Genomic DNA, 12,360 nt, shown 5'->3' on the forward strand with positions numbered 1-12,360 from the left:
TAGCCACAGTCTGAAACATGGTATTGGCAGAATTATTATGTGGGATGGTTTTCTTAAGCAGGGACCATCTAAAAATTGACATGTTACACTGCTTGAGACATGCTTCAAAAGACTTGCTGCTAAAGTGGGCTCTATAAAGAATTTGCCTGGGGCAAATGAAAACAAATACATGCCACACTTTTGAGATTTTTACGTCAAATTGTTTCTAAAACCACGCTTCGGTGTCCTTCAGATATACACCACTTTGTGTTGATCCATAACATAAATTCCAAATAAAAACAAAAAGTTTAAGCAGTACGAATACTTTTGCCAGGCGCTGTAGAAAGTATGTAGATGTCTGCAATAAATACAGTTCACATTAGAGTGGTCTTTTTTTTCCCCCAACATATTTTTTCTTTTTTTTTTTAAAACATATTTTAGTAAAAAATATAGTCTTAAATACATTTTGCTCACTTTCCTCATGCCAGCTCACCCCGATTTATTAAAAGAAGAATGAGATGATTAAAAAAGGTTTGTGGGGAATGAATGAGAGCACTGGAATGTGTCAAAAGTTAAGAAACAGAGGAAAAACTTGGAAAAACAGGGCAAACACTTCAATACATTCTAAGGTAGCTTTTCCAGGATAACCGTTTCACATGGCTCCTAAGGCCACTGCATGTCCAGTTTTATATCTCATCAACATTAAAGCCAACTCAAGTTGTATTGCTTATGGGTACCAGGGTACTGGGGGTATAATTAAAACATTCACACAGAAGACAAAAAAGATCACAAAACAAAAAGGTTCAGGCACTTGGCTTGATTTCTACGCTAAATTCGGTCCCAAACACATCTCAGTCCTTCATTGTTTGATATTAGCGCATATATAGTCCTCTCGTTATTTGCTACAAACACCCGATATCCTTTGTTCTGCATCGGACTTTCCTTCCCACCATCCATCCACGTTCCTCTCCTCCCATCCTCTCCTGCACGTCCTCTGTTTCCCCTCGTCACATGACCACTTCTCCATTGTTCACCGGCCGCAGGTTCTGATCGTCGTAGCGCCTTCTGACGCTCCTCCGCACGGCGTCCGCTCGCCTGTAAGGCTGATTCCTCAAATCTGGCAGAAGCGGGGAAGGGACGGGATAGGAGAGCTTTAAGTCAGGGGATCATGTCAATGTTTGGATCTTTCATGAGCCCACATGTTCAGGAGTGCTGGTAGCCTAACTTTTCAAAGCAGCGTGAGATCTAAGCACACAGAATAAAACAAGTCTGGCCGAGATGGGTTTTCAATAAAGCTCTGCATGAATCCAGAAACTTTTCATACATCTTGTGAATCCAAGATGCATATATTTTTAATAAAAGATTGAAGAAACAACTAAAGAAAGCAAGACTTCTTATATTCAGGCTAAACAGATGGAAAAGAGGAACCTAAACAAACAAAAAATATGAAGCAGGAAGGGAGGTAATAAAGAAATGCTTGCCAGGTTCGGGACACATCCACCACTACAGGGGTGCTACTGGAGGACTTCCTTACCCTCAAGTAGACATTTGGAAATTTAGTAATATTATTCTTCTTTAGTTCTGGATGAAGAAAAGACAAAATGAAGGTTAAAAATAAAAGGAAGACGTGGGCTGACTGGTGCATGTCAGCTCGACATGTTCGCTTTGGCTTTGCAAACTGCTGGAGCAAGGCAGAGAGGCTGCAGGAGGAGAGGCTCAGAGAGGACAGAGCTGGAGGATGTTAACTGGTTCAACTGCACAGGATGATGGAAGCTTGTTTCATTTCTGTTACTAGACCCAAACTGCTTTAGCAAAGTGGCTACCAGCGTATAAGGAGACAAGCCCATTTCAAACTTCCAGTTAGGAGCGACTGTAAACAACAAGGAATGGTTCCAAACATACAGGCCAGTTGTTGTTATATTCAGCAGAACCAGCACCAAAACCAACCAAAGCATGCACGCAGCCAAGCATACACTCACTAACAGCGTTATGCAGCACAGAACATGGTTCCAGGAGAGTTGGTGCACACAGTTTTACCAAGACAGCATGCAGAATATACAGCGTCTTACAAAAGTCTTTCCATCCAAATGTATATCAACATTTTCTCATTACAACCACAAACTTTATTATATTGGGATTTTTTGCAATAAGCTAACAAAAAGTAGTGAAGTGGAACCCACAATGCAAATCCTATTAGTAGTTCACCACAAGCCATTTAGCATAAAAAAGAAAACAAAACAAACATCTAGAAGACACTGCCTTGGTCAGAAATGACAAAAAAGTAACTATTTAGCCAATTTGCAAAGACTAAGCTTGTTGCAATAAGGAAATAATGAATGAATCATATGTTAATTAAAATGATCACAATCATTTTCATTATGATAACTAATAATTTTTTGAAGGGGAATTTTGTTTACAGAGATATCATAATTTTATTTATGGTCTCCGTTGTGTGTAGAATTGATCTCTGTTTTATTTATCGTTTCTGGTTGTGTTGGATCTTGGATATTTAAAACATCTTCCAGTTCCAGGATTAAGCGTTCTTTACAAAACTAAAGTTAATTGGTCTGTGAGAGGACAAACTTGCATTATTATGCTACTATCAATATTTCACTTAAAAATGGTCTCAAAACAATATTATCATAAATCGTAAATAATTATTGGGACAATTTGTCATCCAGCTAAATTTTTGTATCTCAACAGGCTTAGCCAAGACAGCAAAACTCACAATCCTACTGGTGGAACATGGAGGTGCCAGCCTCAATGTGAGGATAATTTTCCTCATAGTGCCCTCGACTATCCTGGTGTGTCCAAGTTGCCTGGACAACAGTTTTTTGTTTGGGGAGCCATTACAAGATCAGCACGTATGGCTAGCCGCTGTCACGGGCAGCTAGCCATACGCTGCCTATACAGGTTTCCTATATAGGCCGCTTCTTCTTCTTATGGTACTCCTCCTCCTCTGACTCTGATGCCTTTGACAATAAATAGCATATTTCATATTGTTAAGGACAATATGCAGGGTTATTTTTCCATACCAACCAAAATGTTATATTTATGTCACATGACCAGAGCACTGCCTTCCATATTTTTGCCATGTTCTTGGCTGTAGCCCATTTCTTATGGGTTGCTTTCAATAATTTCTTTGTTCTTAATCTTCAACAAAAGAAAAATGTGTGAATAGCATAACTGGAGTCTTTATAGGGTTAGAGTATAGAGGACTGAATATATATGCACACCACACATTTCAGGCTTTACTTATAAAGAAAAAATAAAAGTAAATCTGTTATTTTTATTCCACTTCAAAATTGTATTCTACTTAGTGCAAGTCTATCCCATAAAATCCCCCCAGAGTACAACTCAAGTTTGTGGTTGTAATGTAAAAAAGTACACTTAAATGAAATGAATTAAAATACTTTTGCAAGGCACAGTAAGAGCACAGAAACTTCCTGACTGAAGAGTGAGCCGTCAGGAGCAAGCGCATGCTAACTACAAGAGCAAGAGTGCATTGTGGGAAAGCAGCAAGGTTAAAGCAAACAGCATGCAACAAACTGTATAAACAGTGGTGATGACATGTGATAAATTAACACACAATGATTTTATCACTAAAACATTGGAACACACAAACAAGCAAGTGATAATGCCACAGGCACTTATACGTCATAATATTAGTCATACCCGAGGTGTACATATATGAATACTGTATGTAGTACTGAATATGACAAACTGAGCCGCAACATGCAGGCCATGTTAGATGGATGGCCACCAGATGGCAGCACACAGCCTGACCTGAGTGATGCTAACTGAGGGGAAACGTTCACTCCTTGGGACGCTGATCTTTCTGTGACATTATGGTCTGCTGTGGTGGGTAAAATGATGATGAAAAATACTAACGTCACGTTTCATGCAGGTGGGCCGAGAAAACCAGTTCCCAAAACACACCGTCATGCTTAAGAAATAAGAAAATCTACACAACACACACTCAATCTTCGGTGAGCGCGTGTGTGTGTGTGTGTCCCTGGGAAACCACAGTGACCACAGTGTAGGAGTGTAAACGGTTAAGAGGGGGTCGGTAGGAGTGAAGAGGCATGCAAGGAGGGGAAGAACATAAAGAAGAAACGTTTTGTTCCAGCAACCTTTAAGAAGAGACAGAGATCTACAAGCTTTAGTAATGGTACTCCTCATTGAGAGCGGGCTCGCAGAAGAACCGAGACCCGCGCTTGGCTGTGCGGGCGGTAAAGGGCACGGTCTTCAGCACTGCATTGAGACGACAGGGAGAATAGCCAGGACACAAATCAGGACAAACACGGCATGAGAAAAGCAGGTCTTCTCTACTGGGTTTAGCAACGGTTAGCACTAAGCAAGAACCCAGCTACAGCAACAGGAACCCTGGAGAAATGAGTTTGGAAGCCAACTCTACAACCTTATTTTTGTTTTGCCAATTATCTTAAACCTCACAGATTATAAAACAACATATTAGAGACTCAAACCGAGTAATTAGTTTTATTTAAAGATGCAATCTTGTGCAAAAGTAGGCCAATTTTGTTGTAATTTTTTAATGTGATCTTGTTTAACAGTTCTCCAGACCTGATGAATATTTAAAGTTCTCAGAGTTTGGCTGTTTTTCCCTGTTTTTAAACTTGTTTTTAGTTCAGTAACTAACCATTTCCGTTTGCACTGAGCCAGTTCTGGTCCTGCTGGAGATTTCTTCCTGCTAAGGGGAAGTTTTTTTTTTCCCCTTTATGCTGTTGCTACAACCTCATTATGAGCGATTGCTGCATAGTCAACAATGTAACTGTCCAATATTATATGGCAATAGGAGTGAATTCTGCAAATCAATGACTTGATGCAATTTGGTGGGTTCCCTTAAATAGGAAACTTAAAATTTGAATAATGAACTGAACTCGACTACACTGTCTGATAACATTAAATTGGGAAGTATCTAAATTACTTTACTTTCTGTTCCTTGTAAAGTGCCTTGGGACAATATTTGTTGTGAATTAGAACTGAATAGATAAACTGAAGGGAACTGAATCAATGTTTGTAAAAAAATAAATAAATACTACGCTAATTTTACAAACGTACATAAAAGTGGCTTTTTTCTTATTCAAATGCTGCATTTTTTAGCCCAGTTGGGAGTATCTTCTGTTGTCCCTTGGCAGAATGATGTCCTGGGCAACAATCAGATCCAAAACCTGCCAGTGGTCCAAGGCAAAAACCTTAAAGGACCTTTAGAAAGCCTGGAGATATATTGATCAGGATCACATTAAAGAATCACAAGCTCTAACCCCTTGAATCAAGATGCATTGAAATTTGGGATTGCTGTTTAAAACTTCTGCACATTGCTGTGAAATCACTAGTGCACAAGAATACACTAAAAAAACCGAACATTGTGAAAGTTTAACCTGTAAATGTAAATGGACATTCCCACAATGTTTTCACTGAAAATATTTCCCACTGAAACGGCTGAAGCAAAGTTTTACTTTGAAAAGTGAAATGTGTTCCCATGTGTGGTCCATTAGGTGTTTTAGCTATTCATTTATTTTGATACTTTTTGTATAAAAACATTTCCACACAGACTGGTTTAGCATATTTATTCTATAAAAATCTAATCTGTTCTAATATGAATGCAGAAAATAGAACTGCACTTAACCAATTCCTCTTTAGAGAAGAACAATAGTTAAACTAAACTGTTGGAAAATTAAAAAAAAAACATTTCAAGCTCTTCATTTTTATCCATGATTTTTTTTTTCTTTTTGTCAACATGCTTACATTTAGAAATTAAGTGACAAACTGTGATAAGTAAATGATTTTTGGAAAAGCCTAATAGCTCATACGTTGCAATAGTACTTTAAACTGCCAAATTTGTTAAAAGGCCTTGTTATATAAATGCATTACGTTTAAAAACAAAGTAATATATAAAAAACATTTTTTAAAACATGTGTTCTTTGTTCATATCCTTGCAGTATTTTTTCTTCTCATCTTCAACTGAAGTGGAATCGCGTCAAAGATCGTCTTGACCTGAATCCATTTTGGTTTTCAAATAATGTCATTGTGTTCATTTTGCTGATTTATTCTTATTAGACGCTCTGATCTGAGATGTTGTGACAGATCTATTTTGTAGAACGCTGATCTGCCAGTTTTAGATACATAAAATTTATCTTGAAAACTAAAACAGGATTCAGCATACTTTTGGTTTCCTTTCCTAAATAAAAATGATTGTCTCAAAACAAAAGGCACACAGTTAAAGGACTGTCACTCTCTGCATGCTTGAAACTCTATAATGGCAACAAAAATGCTTCAAGTTATGGGACAGAAAAAAAGAATTGGTCAACTTCAATCTCTGGCTGACTGATTGATGCATCTCTAGTTATTAGAAAAGACATGTATCATTAATAGGAGACAAATTAGAAGCAAAAGTGCTGTTTGCTCCCTTTGAAATATAATAAGGAAGCAATTTAAAGCAGCAAATAATTGTACTTCATACTTCACCACAGGAAGTTTAATGTCTCCTTGTTATGAAAGTAAAATTATTTTCTCATTTTGACTGACATTCAGAGACGGTCATACCCTTATCCTGCATATGCAGAGTACAGATGTTATAAAGCAAAGGTGAAGAAGTTAAGATAAGTCATTATTATCAGGCACCTTTCAGTCGAGAAGCACTGAATCAGCTGCCTCATTTGGCCACAAGCTGAAATTCAAAAAGAGCTGAGTTGTGTTAGTTGGCTTAGAAATCCTTTGTTTCAAGCTGAAGTGACCCTTCATGCAGAGTATTAAACATGTGTGATTGACTGCAGACTGTAGCCTGGATCTGGTGATGTTACCCGTGATGATGTCCTCGATGGCGCCATCTTTGCCCTCGTAGACGTGACGGCTGTCCTTCACCTGCTTCCTCCTGAGCTCCTGGATCAGCTCCTGCTGCTGCCGCTTGCTTTTATGGGAGGGAGACTGCAGGAACATGCACACAACAAGGTTTACCACCAACAAGCTTCTTCTCCCACATCACATCCCTTCATCATGCAAGTTAATTGAACAATCACTGATCCTGACTGATGTTCGTCAGCAGGGAGTCTTGCTGTTCAAGCTAAATACAACCGTGCCCAGCAGGCGGCATGCGCTCGACTAATCCTCCAGATGGGAATCTGGAGGAAGTGGAGCTGGATTCCCTTCTGGTCATTGTGATCCTCAGGGGAGGGAGCAAAGGAGTTCAGAGAAAGATTAACTCACCTTCTGGTCTTCCTCCATCATAGCCTCCTGTTCTAGAAGTTTCTCCATCAAGAGCTGTTCCTGCCGCTTCTTCTGCTCATTGTCCTCCTCCGCTTGCTGAAGAGCCACCGATTTATTTTTATAAAATAAATAAATAAATTTAAAAAAAAATTACAAATTTACATCTTACCCTAGGTATTTTTGATTTAATCAGTACGGGAAGACCATTAACACAGCATTTCTAAGAGCTTTTTGTTTCGTCCAGTATTTTAGTGATCTGTAGAAATGAGCATTTTCTAAATTAAATTTATTTTAAACTCTCCAGGGGGCGCAATTGGCCTTTCTTCAAATGCTGTACATTTTTATTTGCAAAATTGTTCAAGCTCAAATCAACCTTATGTTTTTTTGTTATTTTTTGAAGAGTTTCAAGTTTTGCAAAAGTATTCATTCGAAACAGGTCTTCTTGAAACTTCAACAAAACTTTATCTCTGACAGGTTTGCCATATTTTTTGTCTTCATGATCTTCTTTGTTGACTAAAATGTTTTTTTTCCCACCAAGAAACACCTCAGTATTCACAGAACTGCTAGCATTTGTACTGACATTAATTAACAAACTGCTGAACTCCGTTTACTAATTGACTTCTGGAGGCGATTAGTTGCACTGGATTTCTTTTTCAGTTATCAGCATAAATGGGTTGAACAGAAATACACACATTTTTAGATTTTATTGGTGAAAACCATGTATCCCCTTTTCTTCACCACACAAATTTGTTTTACTATTAGATCAAATTCTAATAAAACCACTGAAGTTTTCAACCAACTCACCCTGTAGGCTTTCACAAATCGCACAAACACTGGGAAGAAAACAGACGGAGGCGTTGTCTTGGAGTTCTCTCCGAAGAACTTCACAGCCTCATCAAAGGCGTCCTTTTTTTGAAGATAGGGAAACGAAATGCAGCTTCAGCGATTAAATATTTTGACAATCGCTGAGAGAAAGGTTTTTCTCCATTATTCAGTGTTACCTGTGCAATTTTGGCATCATCCTGCAACTTTTTCAGCTTGCTCTCGTTGTGTGTGATGAAGTCTTTCAGCATGGTGTTGTGACCGTGCATGCTGTACTCTCTTCTGGTCAGCTCTATGCCTCTCTGCAGCTCCTTAACGTCCAGCAGGACATTCTCCAGCGACACTGTGAGCACATGGGGAACATTACGCCACAGGTTCGCATAAAACATGGAAATGTTTAATTAATAGATAAAAGGTTATGCCCACCTGCTGCTGCCTTTTCAACATAGTGCAACTCATTGTGGAACAGAGACACTTGTGGGTATTTCTCTTTGACCACGTTGGCGATGTAGTGCAGCAAGGTCATTTTCCGGTCAGTTGACTTGGTATCAAGAAGCTGAGGGGGAAAAAAAATAGAAATATTATGATTTAAGAAAAGAAAAGTGAGTGTAACTTTAACCGTCTTTAAAACCAGCTTACCAAATCTAAACTCTGCAGCTTAAATCCATACACTGCTCCTCTTTTGCTGCTGTTCATGTAGTTTCCAAGTGCCAAAATAATCTGCAGTAGAGGCAAACAGGGATCACAAACTAAATCCTATATGTGCAGAACAGCATACTCTGCTAACACAAAATATCTCCAGTTACCTCTAAAATCTTCTTTAACTTCTGAGATGACTTGATGGACACAGACGCTGCAATGACGGCATGAAGTTGCTGCCGACAAGCAAAGTTTGACATCAATTTCACGATTCAGCAACAAACAACAAATATCGAGTGTGAGACTCTCTTAATCACCGGCGTGAGCATCTGCACGCTTTCGCTGAAGTTTCCGATGAAGGCCATGATGGTCATCTTCTGCATGAGCCGCTCGATCTTGCTGAACTGCATCATGAAGCGGTCCTCGTCAGTCAGGCTCTCCAGAGGCTTGCGCTCCTTCTCGAACTGTCGCAGGATTTTGACCTCGTTCTCGGTGGGCTGGAAGCGCATCAAGCACTCCACAAAATCTACCGGCAGAGTCCGCAGGTCGAATCTAAAAGAGATACGGGGGATGGAGATGAGGAACACGCCTAACAGAGGCACGAGGTAAAGAATGGGGTTTCCATTTGGTAAAATCTAACACATCTACACTTTAATCTAGACATTTTGTTTTATATCTGATTTCCAACTGTTAGTTGTAGCTTACTATTTATATTTTCTACTTTACATCTCTGAGTTGAATTTGTTATCTTGTAATGATGCTATTTCTTTTTGCTCATTTTTATTTTAATCTTAAAATGACCTACATTTGCAAAAAATATATATTTTGTCTGATTACATCACATTCACAAGATAAAGCAGATGTTATGATGGAAAAGTTGGAGTTGAAAAAATGTCAAAATGTCAAGAGTGATTTCTGTACCCAAGTAGCCTTTTTTTGTTACCAAATATATATTTACTCTACTATAAGAACGACTACTTTTTACTTGCGTTAGAAATATATTGAAGTCATTTTGAACTGAATGATGAATTAACTGTGAAAATCCAAACATTTATCTTCATTCCAAATTTCCTTTTTTCCATACTTCTTTTGAAAGAAGGGATTTTTAAAGACTGCACATGAACCCTTTTATATGCTTTGTTATTTCACTAATACTGCTTCTAAAGCAGATAAATGCAAAATAAACAAACACAAGCAAATGTTGGAGGCTTACAGCTGAATGGCCTTGCAGATCTCCTCGGTCGTCTTGCCCACTTTCCTCAGTGTGATAGCCAGGTTCTTTGCCCTGTTGGAGTCCAGCAGGGCCACCTTGTTGGGTCCCTTGTGAGTGACCTTCTGCTTGTTCATGGTGAGGTCAATGGATGGGCCCTGAGCTTTAGTCTTAAACATCTCCTCAAACTCATCAACATTCAGGTCCTAAAAGACACCAAAGATGTTATTTTTTTTATTAGGATAGGAAGCAGGTCGAAATAGAGACCCTGTTCTGAGAGCGGGCCTTTACCTCGAGTATCCTCTCGTCATCGATCTCGTTGAAGACGGTCCCGTTGATCTGATTTGGTTTCAGGGCTACCCAGTTGAAGACAGGCATGCGGAACTTTGTCTTGATGGGTTTCTTGATCTTAACAGCTAAATCACACAAAGAGAAATTAAAAATATGCCCTGATCAACTATAAGGGTCCATAAGAACATAGCCACACACATGCAGGAGAAGGGGGATCTGTAACAAGAAACATCTGATTTCTGAAAACATTCATTCTGAACACTTCAAATGTTTTAGCAGAGAACACAGATGTCCATCAATTAAAACAGGATGGTTTCCTTCTTCTCTTTATTCAAGCTAAGCCTCCTGCCTCCTGGCAGAGGAACAAGGCCAAAGGCTATATCTGTTCACTAAATTGTGCATATGGTCCAGGATTACTCGCCAGGCCTGGGGTCAAACTATTTGTTGTGCAGATTAAAGCTATTTGTAGTGACAAGAGCTGCTCCATTGAAGCTGAACGTTGAGGCGGCGTCCTGCATCGGCGTACCGACAAGGTGTCAGCAGCAACGCAGTGAAAGATAAAGCCATCATGGGAAAGGCAAACAGCATTCCGGCTGCACACGATTTCTATCAACTTAACCATCTCCGTGCCACAGCAGCTCAATGAGTATCTGCATGCAACAAACTTGTTTTAAAGATTGTGACACGTCATTCATACAAAATGTCAGACGGTCAAAGCACTACAGTCAAGAGTGAAGCTAAACCATTCACAAGTTCTGAATGTGGCATTTTCTTTTTTAAAAGGGTACAGCGGATCTTTCAGGCATTTAGACTCACTGTTTACTGTCAGGAGTATCTAACATTTTTCTCAGGTGCATCAGCACAAAAGTTGCTGCTACATTTAACGTAGCAGTTTTACAGGTTCGCTTTGTGATTTTGTGTTTAATCACTGTCCATTAAGACAATATTAACTTGTAAATCATTAATTAACAATCTAGAAAACAAAGTTCTTTATTTGAAGCGGAATTGTAACAGAGGTATCTTGTAAAACTGTCAAGTGTGCTGCTGAGCTGAAATTTTAATTCAGCTCACCAATATAAAAATAGATGCATGAAAGCATGAAAAAAAGATATTCTAAACACCTTCCAAACATCTCAAACTGAACATTTCACTATGAGCTCTATCAGCATTTCAGTTGGAAATGTATTGTACTGGAGTCAATCACAAATGAACTATTACCAGACATGGCCTTCCTAAACCTTTCCCAGTAAATGCATTCCATTTTGTTATCAGTTTTCAAACTGGTCAAGTCACTGTCTTCGAAATCTATACACTTTTGTCTTAATCTTATGCCATCTTCAGACTTTACATAACCTTGAGGTTGATGGCTCCATGTCACAGCACTGGAAATGAGTTTCTGACGGCTCAGAACTCAACTACTCTATATTTTCTCTGCTCATCCTGCTACATCCACTGAGTTTATCTGCGACTGGTTGAACTGGCGCACTAAAATGAAATATGGTTGCACTCTAGAGCCCTACATCATGATGTAAAGCACCTTGTGAAGATGCCCATATGTTATGTTGTTACAACCACAAACTATTAGTATTTCATTGAGCACCTGGAAGGAAATTCAAGGACTTTTTCAGTTTTTTGTCTTCTCAAACAAAAATCTATGTGAGCTATGCATTTGTCTACAACACTTCAGAGTCGGTACTTTGTACAACCACCTCTTGTTGAAATTACAGCTAAATGTAATTTCAGCAGGGGTGTCTCTACCTGCCTGATACCACATTTAAAACCAATGTGAAACCACCACAGGGGAAAATACATGTATGACATGGTTAAAGGTGTGGGGGGGAAACACGACATTGAACTCGACAGCAAGAACCTACAGAAAAGCTTGATGGGTCCCTCTGGTTGGCGGGGAAAGAAAACAATTCAGAGACAGGTCAGCATAACGGCCAGGAACAGTGACAATGTTTACATGAGCAGATACTACAGACACCACAGGTGAGAGCATCATTAATCTAAGGCAAGAGTTTTCAACTCATAGGTTTCAGTTTTCACAGAGCAACAAAGTCGACTTACTCATACCCATATATATGTAGCAGCAACAAGACACCCACATGTACATACAGATCTTACAGGTTTGTCTGCATACTGAGTTCATTCAAAGTGTTATCTTAGCACATCTAAAGCTGTGAATGTGG

General features: G+C 39.0%; 1 protein-coding gene across 5 annotated transcripts in view; it reads right to left on the reverse strand.

The window, feature by feature from the left end:
• Window positions 1-395: 395 nt before the first annotated feature.
• fmnl2 (formin like 2) overlaps window positions 396-12,360 on the reverse strand; it is a 59,057-nt gene continuing 47,092 nt past the window's right edge. The window contains exons 16-27 of one of the 5 annotated variants that reach the window (XM_014469394.2): window positions 10,169-10,293; window positions 9,881-10,083; window positions 8,985-9,219; window positions 8,835-8,903; window positions 8,668-8,748; window positions 8,455-8,584; window positions 8,208-8,371; window positions 8,011-8,112; window positions 7,207-7,302; window positions 6,804-6,927; window positions 4,113-4,233; window positions 1,010-1,096 (exon numbers count right to left, since the gene is read on the reverse strand). In XM_014469394.2, the coding sequence (XP_014324880.1) occupies window positions 4,142-4,233; window positions 6,804-6,927; window positions 7,207-7,302; window positions 8,011-8,112; window positions 8,208-8,371; window positions 8,455-8,584; window positions 8,668-8,748; window positions 8,835-8,903; window positions 8,985-9,219; window positions 9,881-10,083; window positions 10,169-10,293 (1,421 nt within the window). In that variant the 3' untranslated portion in view covers window positions 1,010-1,096; window positions 4,113-4,141. Of the gene's footprint in view, window positions 4,234-6,803; window positions 6,928-7,206; window positions 7,303-8,010; window positions 8,113-8,207; window positions 8,372-8,454; window positions 8,585-8,667; window positions 8,749-8,834; window positions 8,904-8,984; window positions 9,220-9,880; window positions 10,084-10,168; window positions 10,294-12,360 lie in introns of all 5 variants that reach the window. The other 4 variants (XM_023336538.1, XM_005800686.3, XM_023336537.1 and 1 more) reach the window with 4 other exon arrangements.

This window comes from Xiphophorus maculatus, chromosome 7 (genome assembly GCF_002775205.1).
Source record: "Xiphophorus maculatus strain JP 163 A chromosome 7, X_maculatus-5.0-male, whole genome shotgun sequence".
Lineage (NCBI taxonomy): Eukaryota > Metazoa > Chordata > Actinopteri > Cyprinodontiformes > Poeciliidae > Xiphophorus > Xiphophorus maculatus.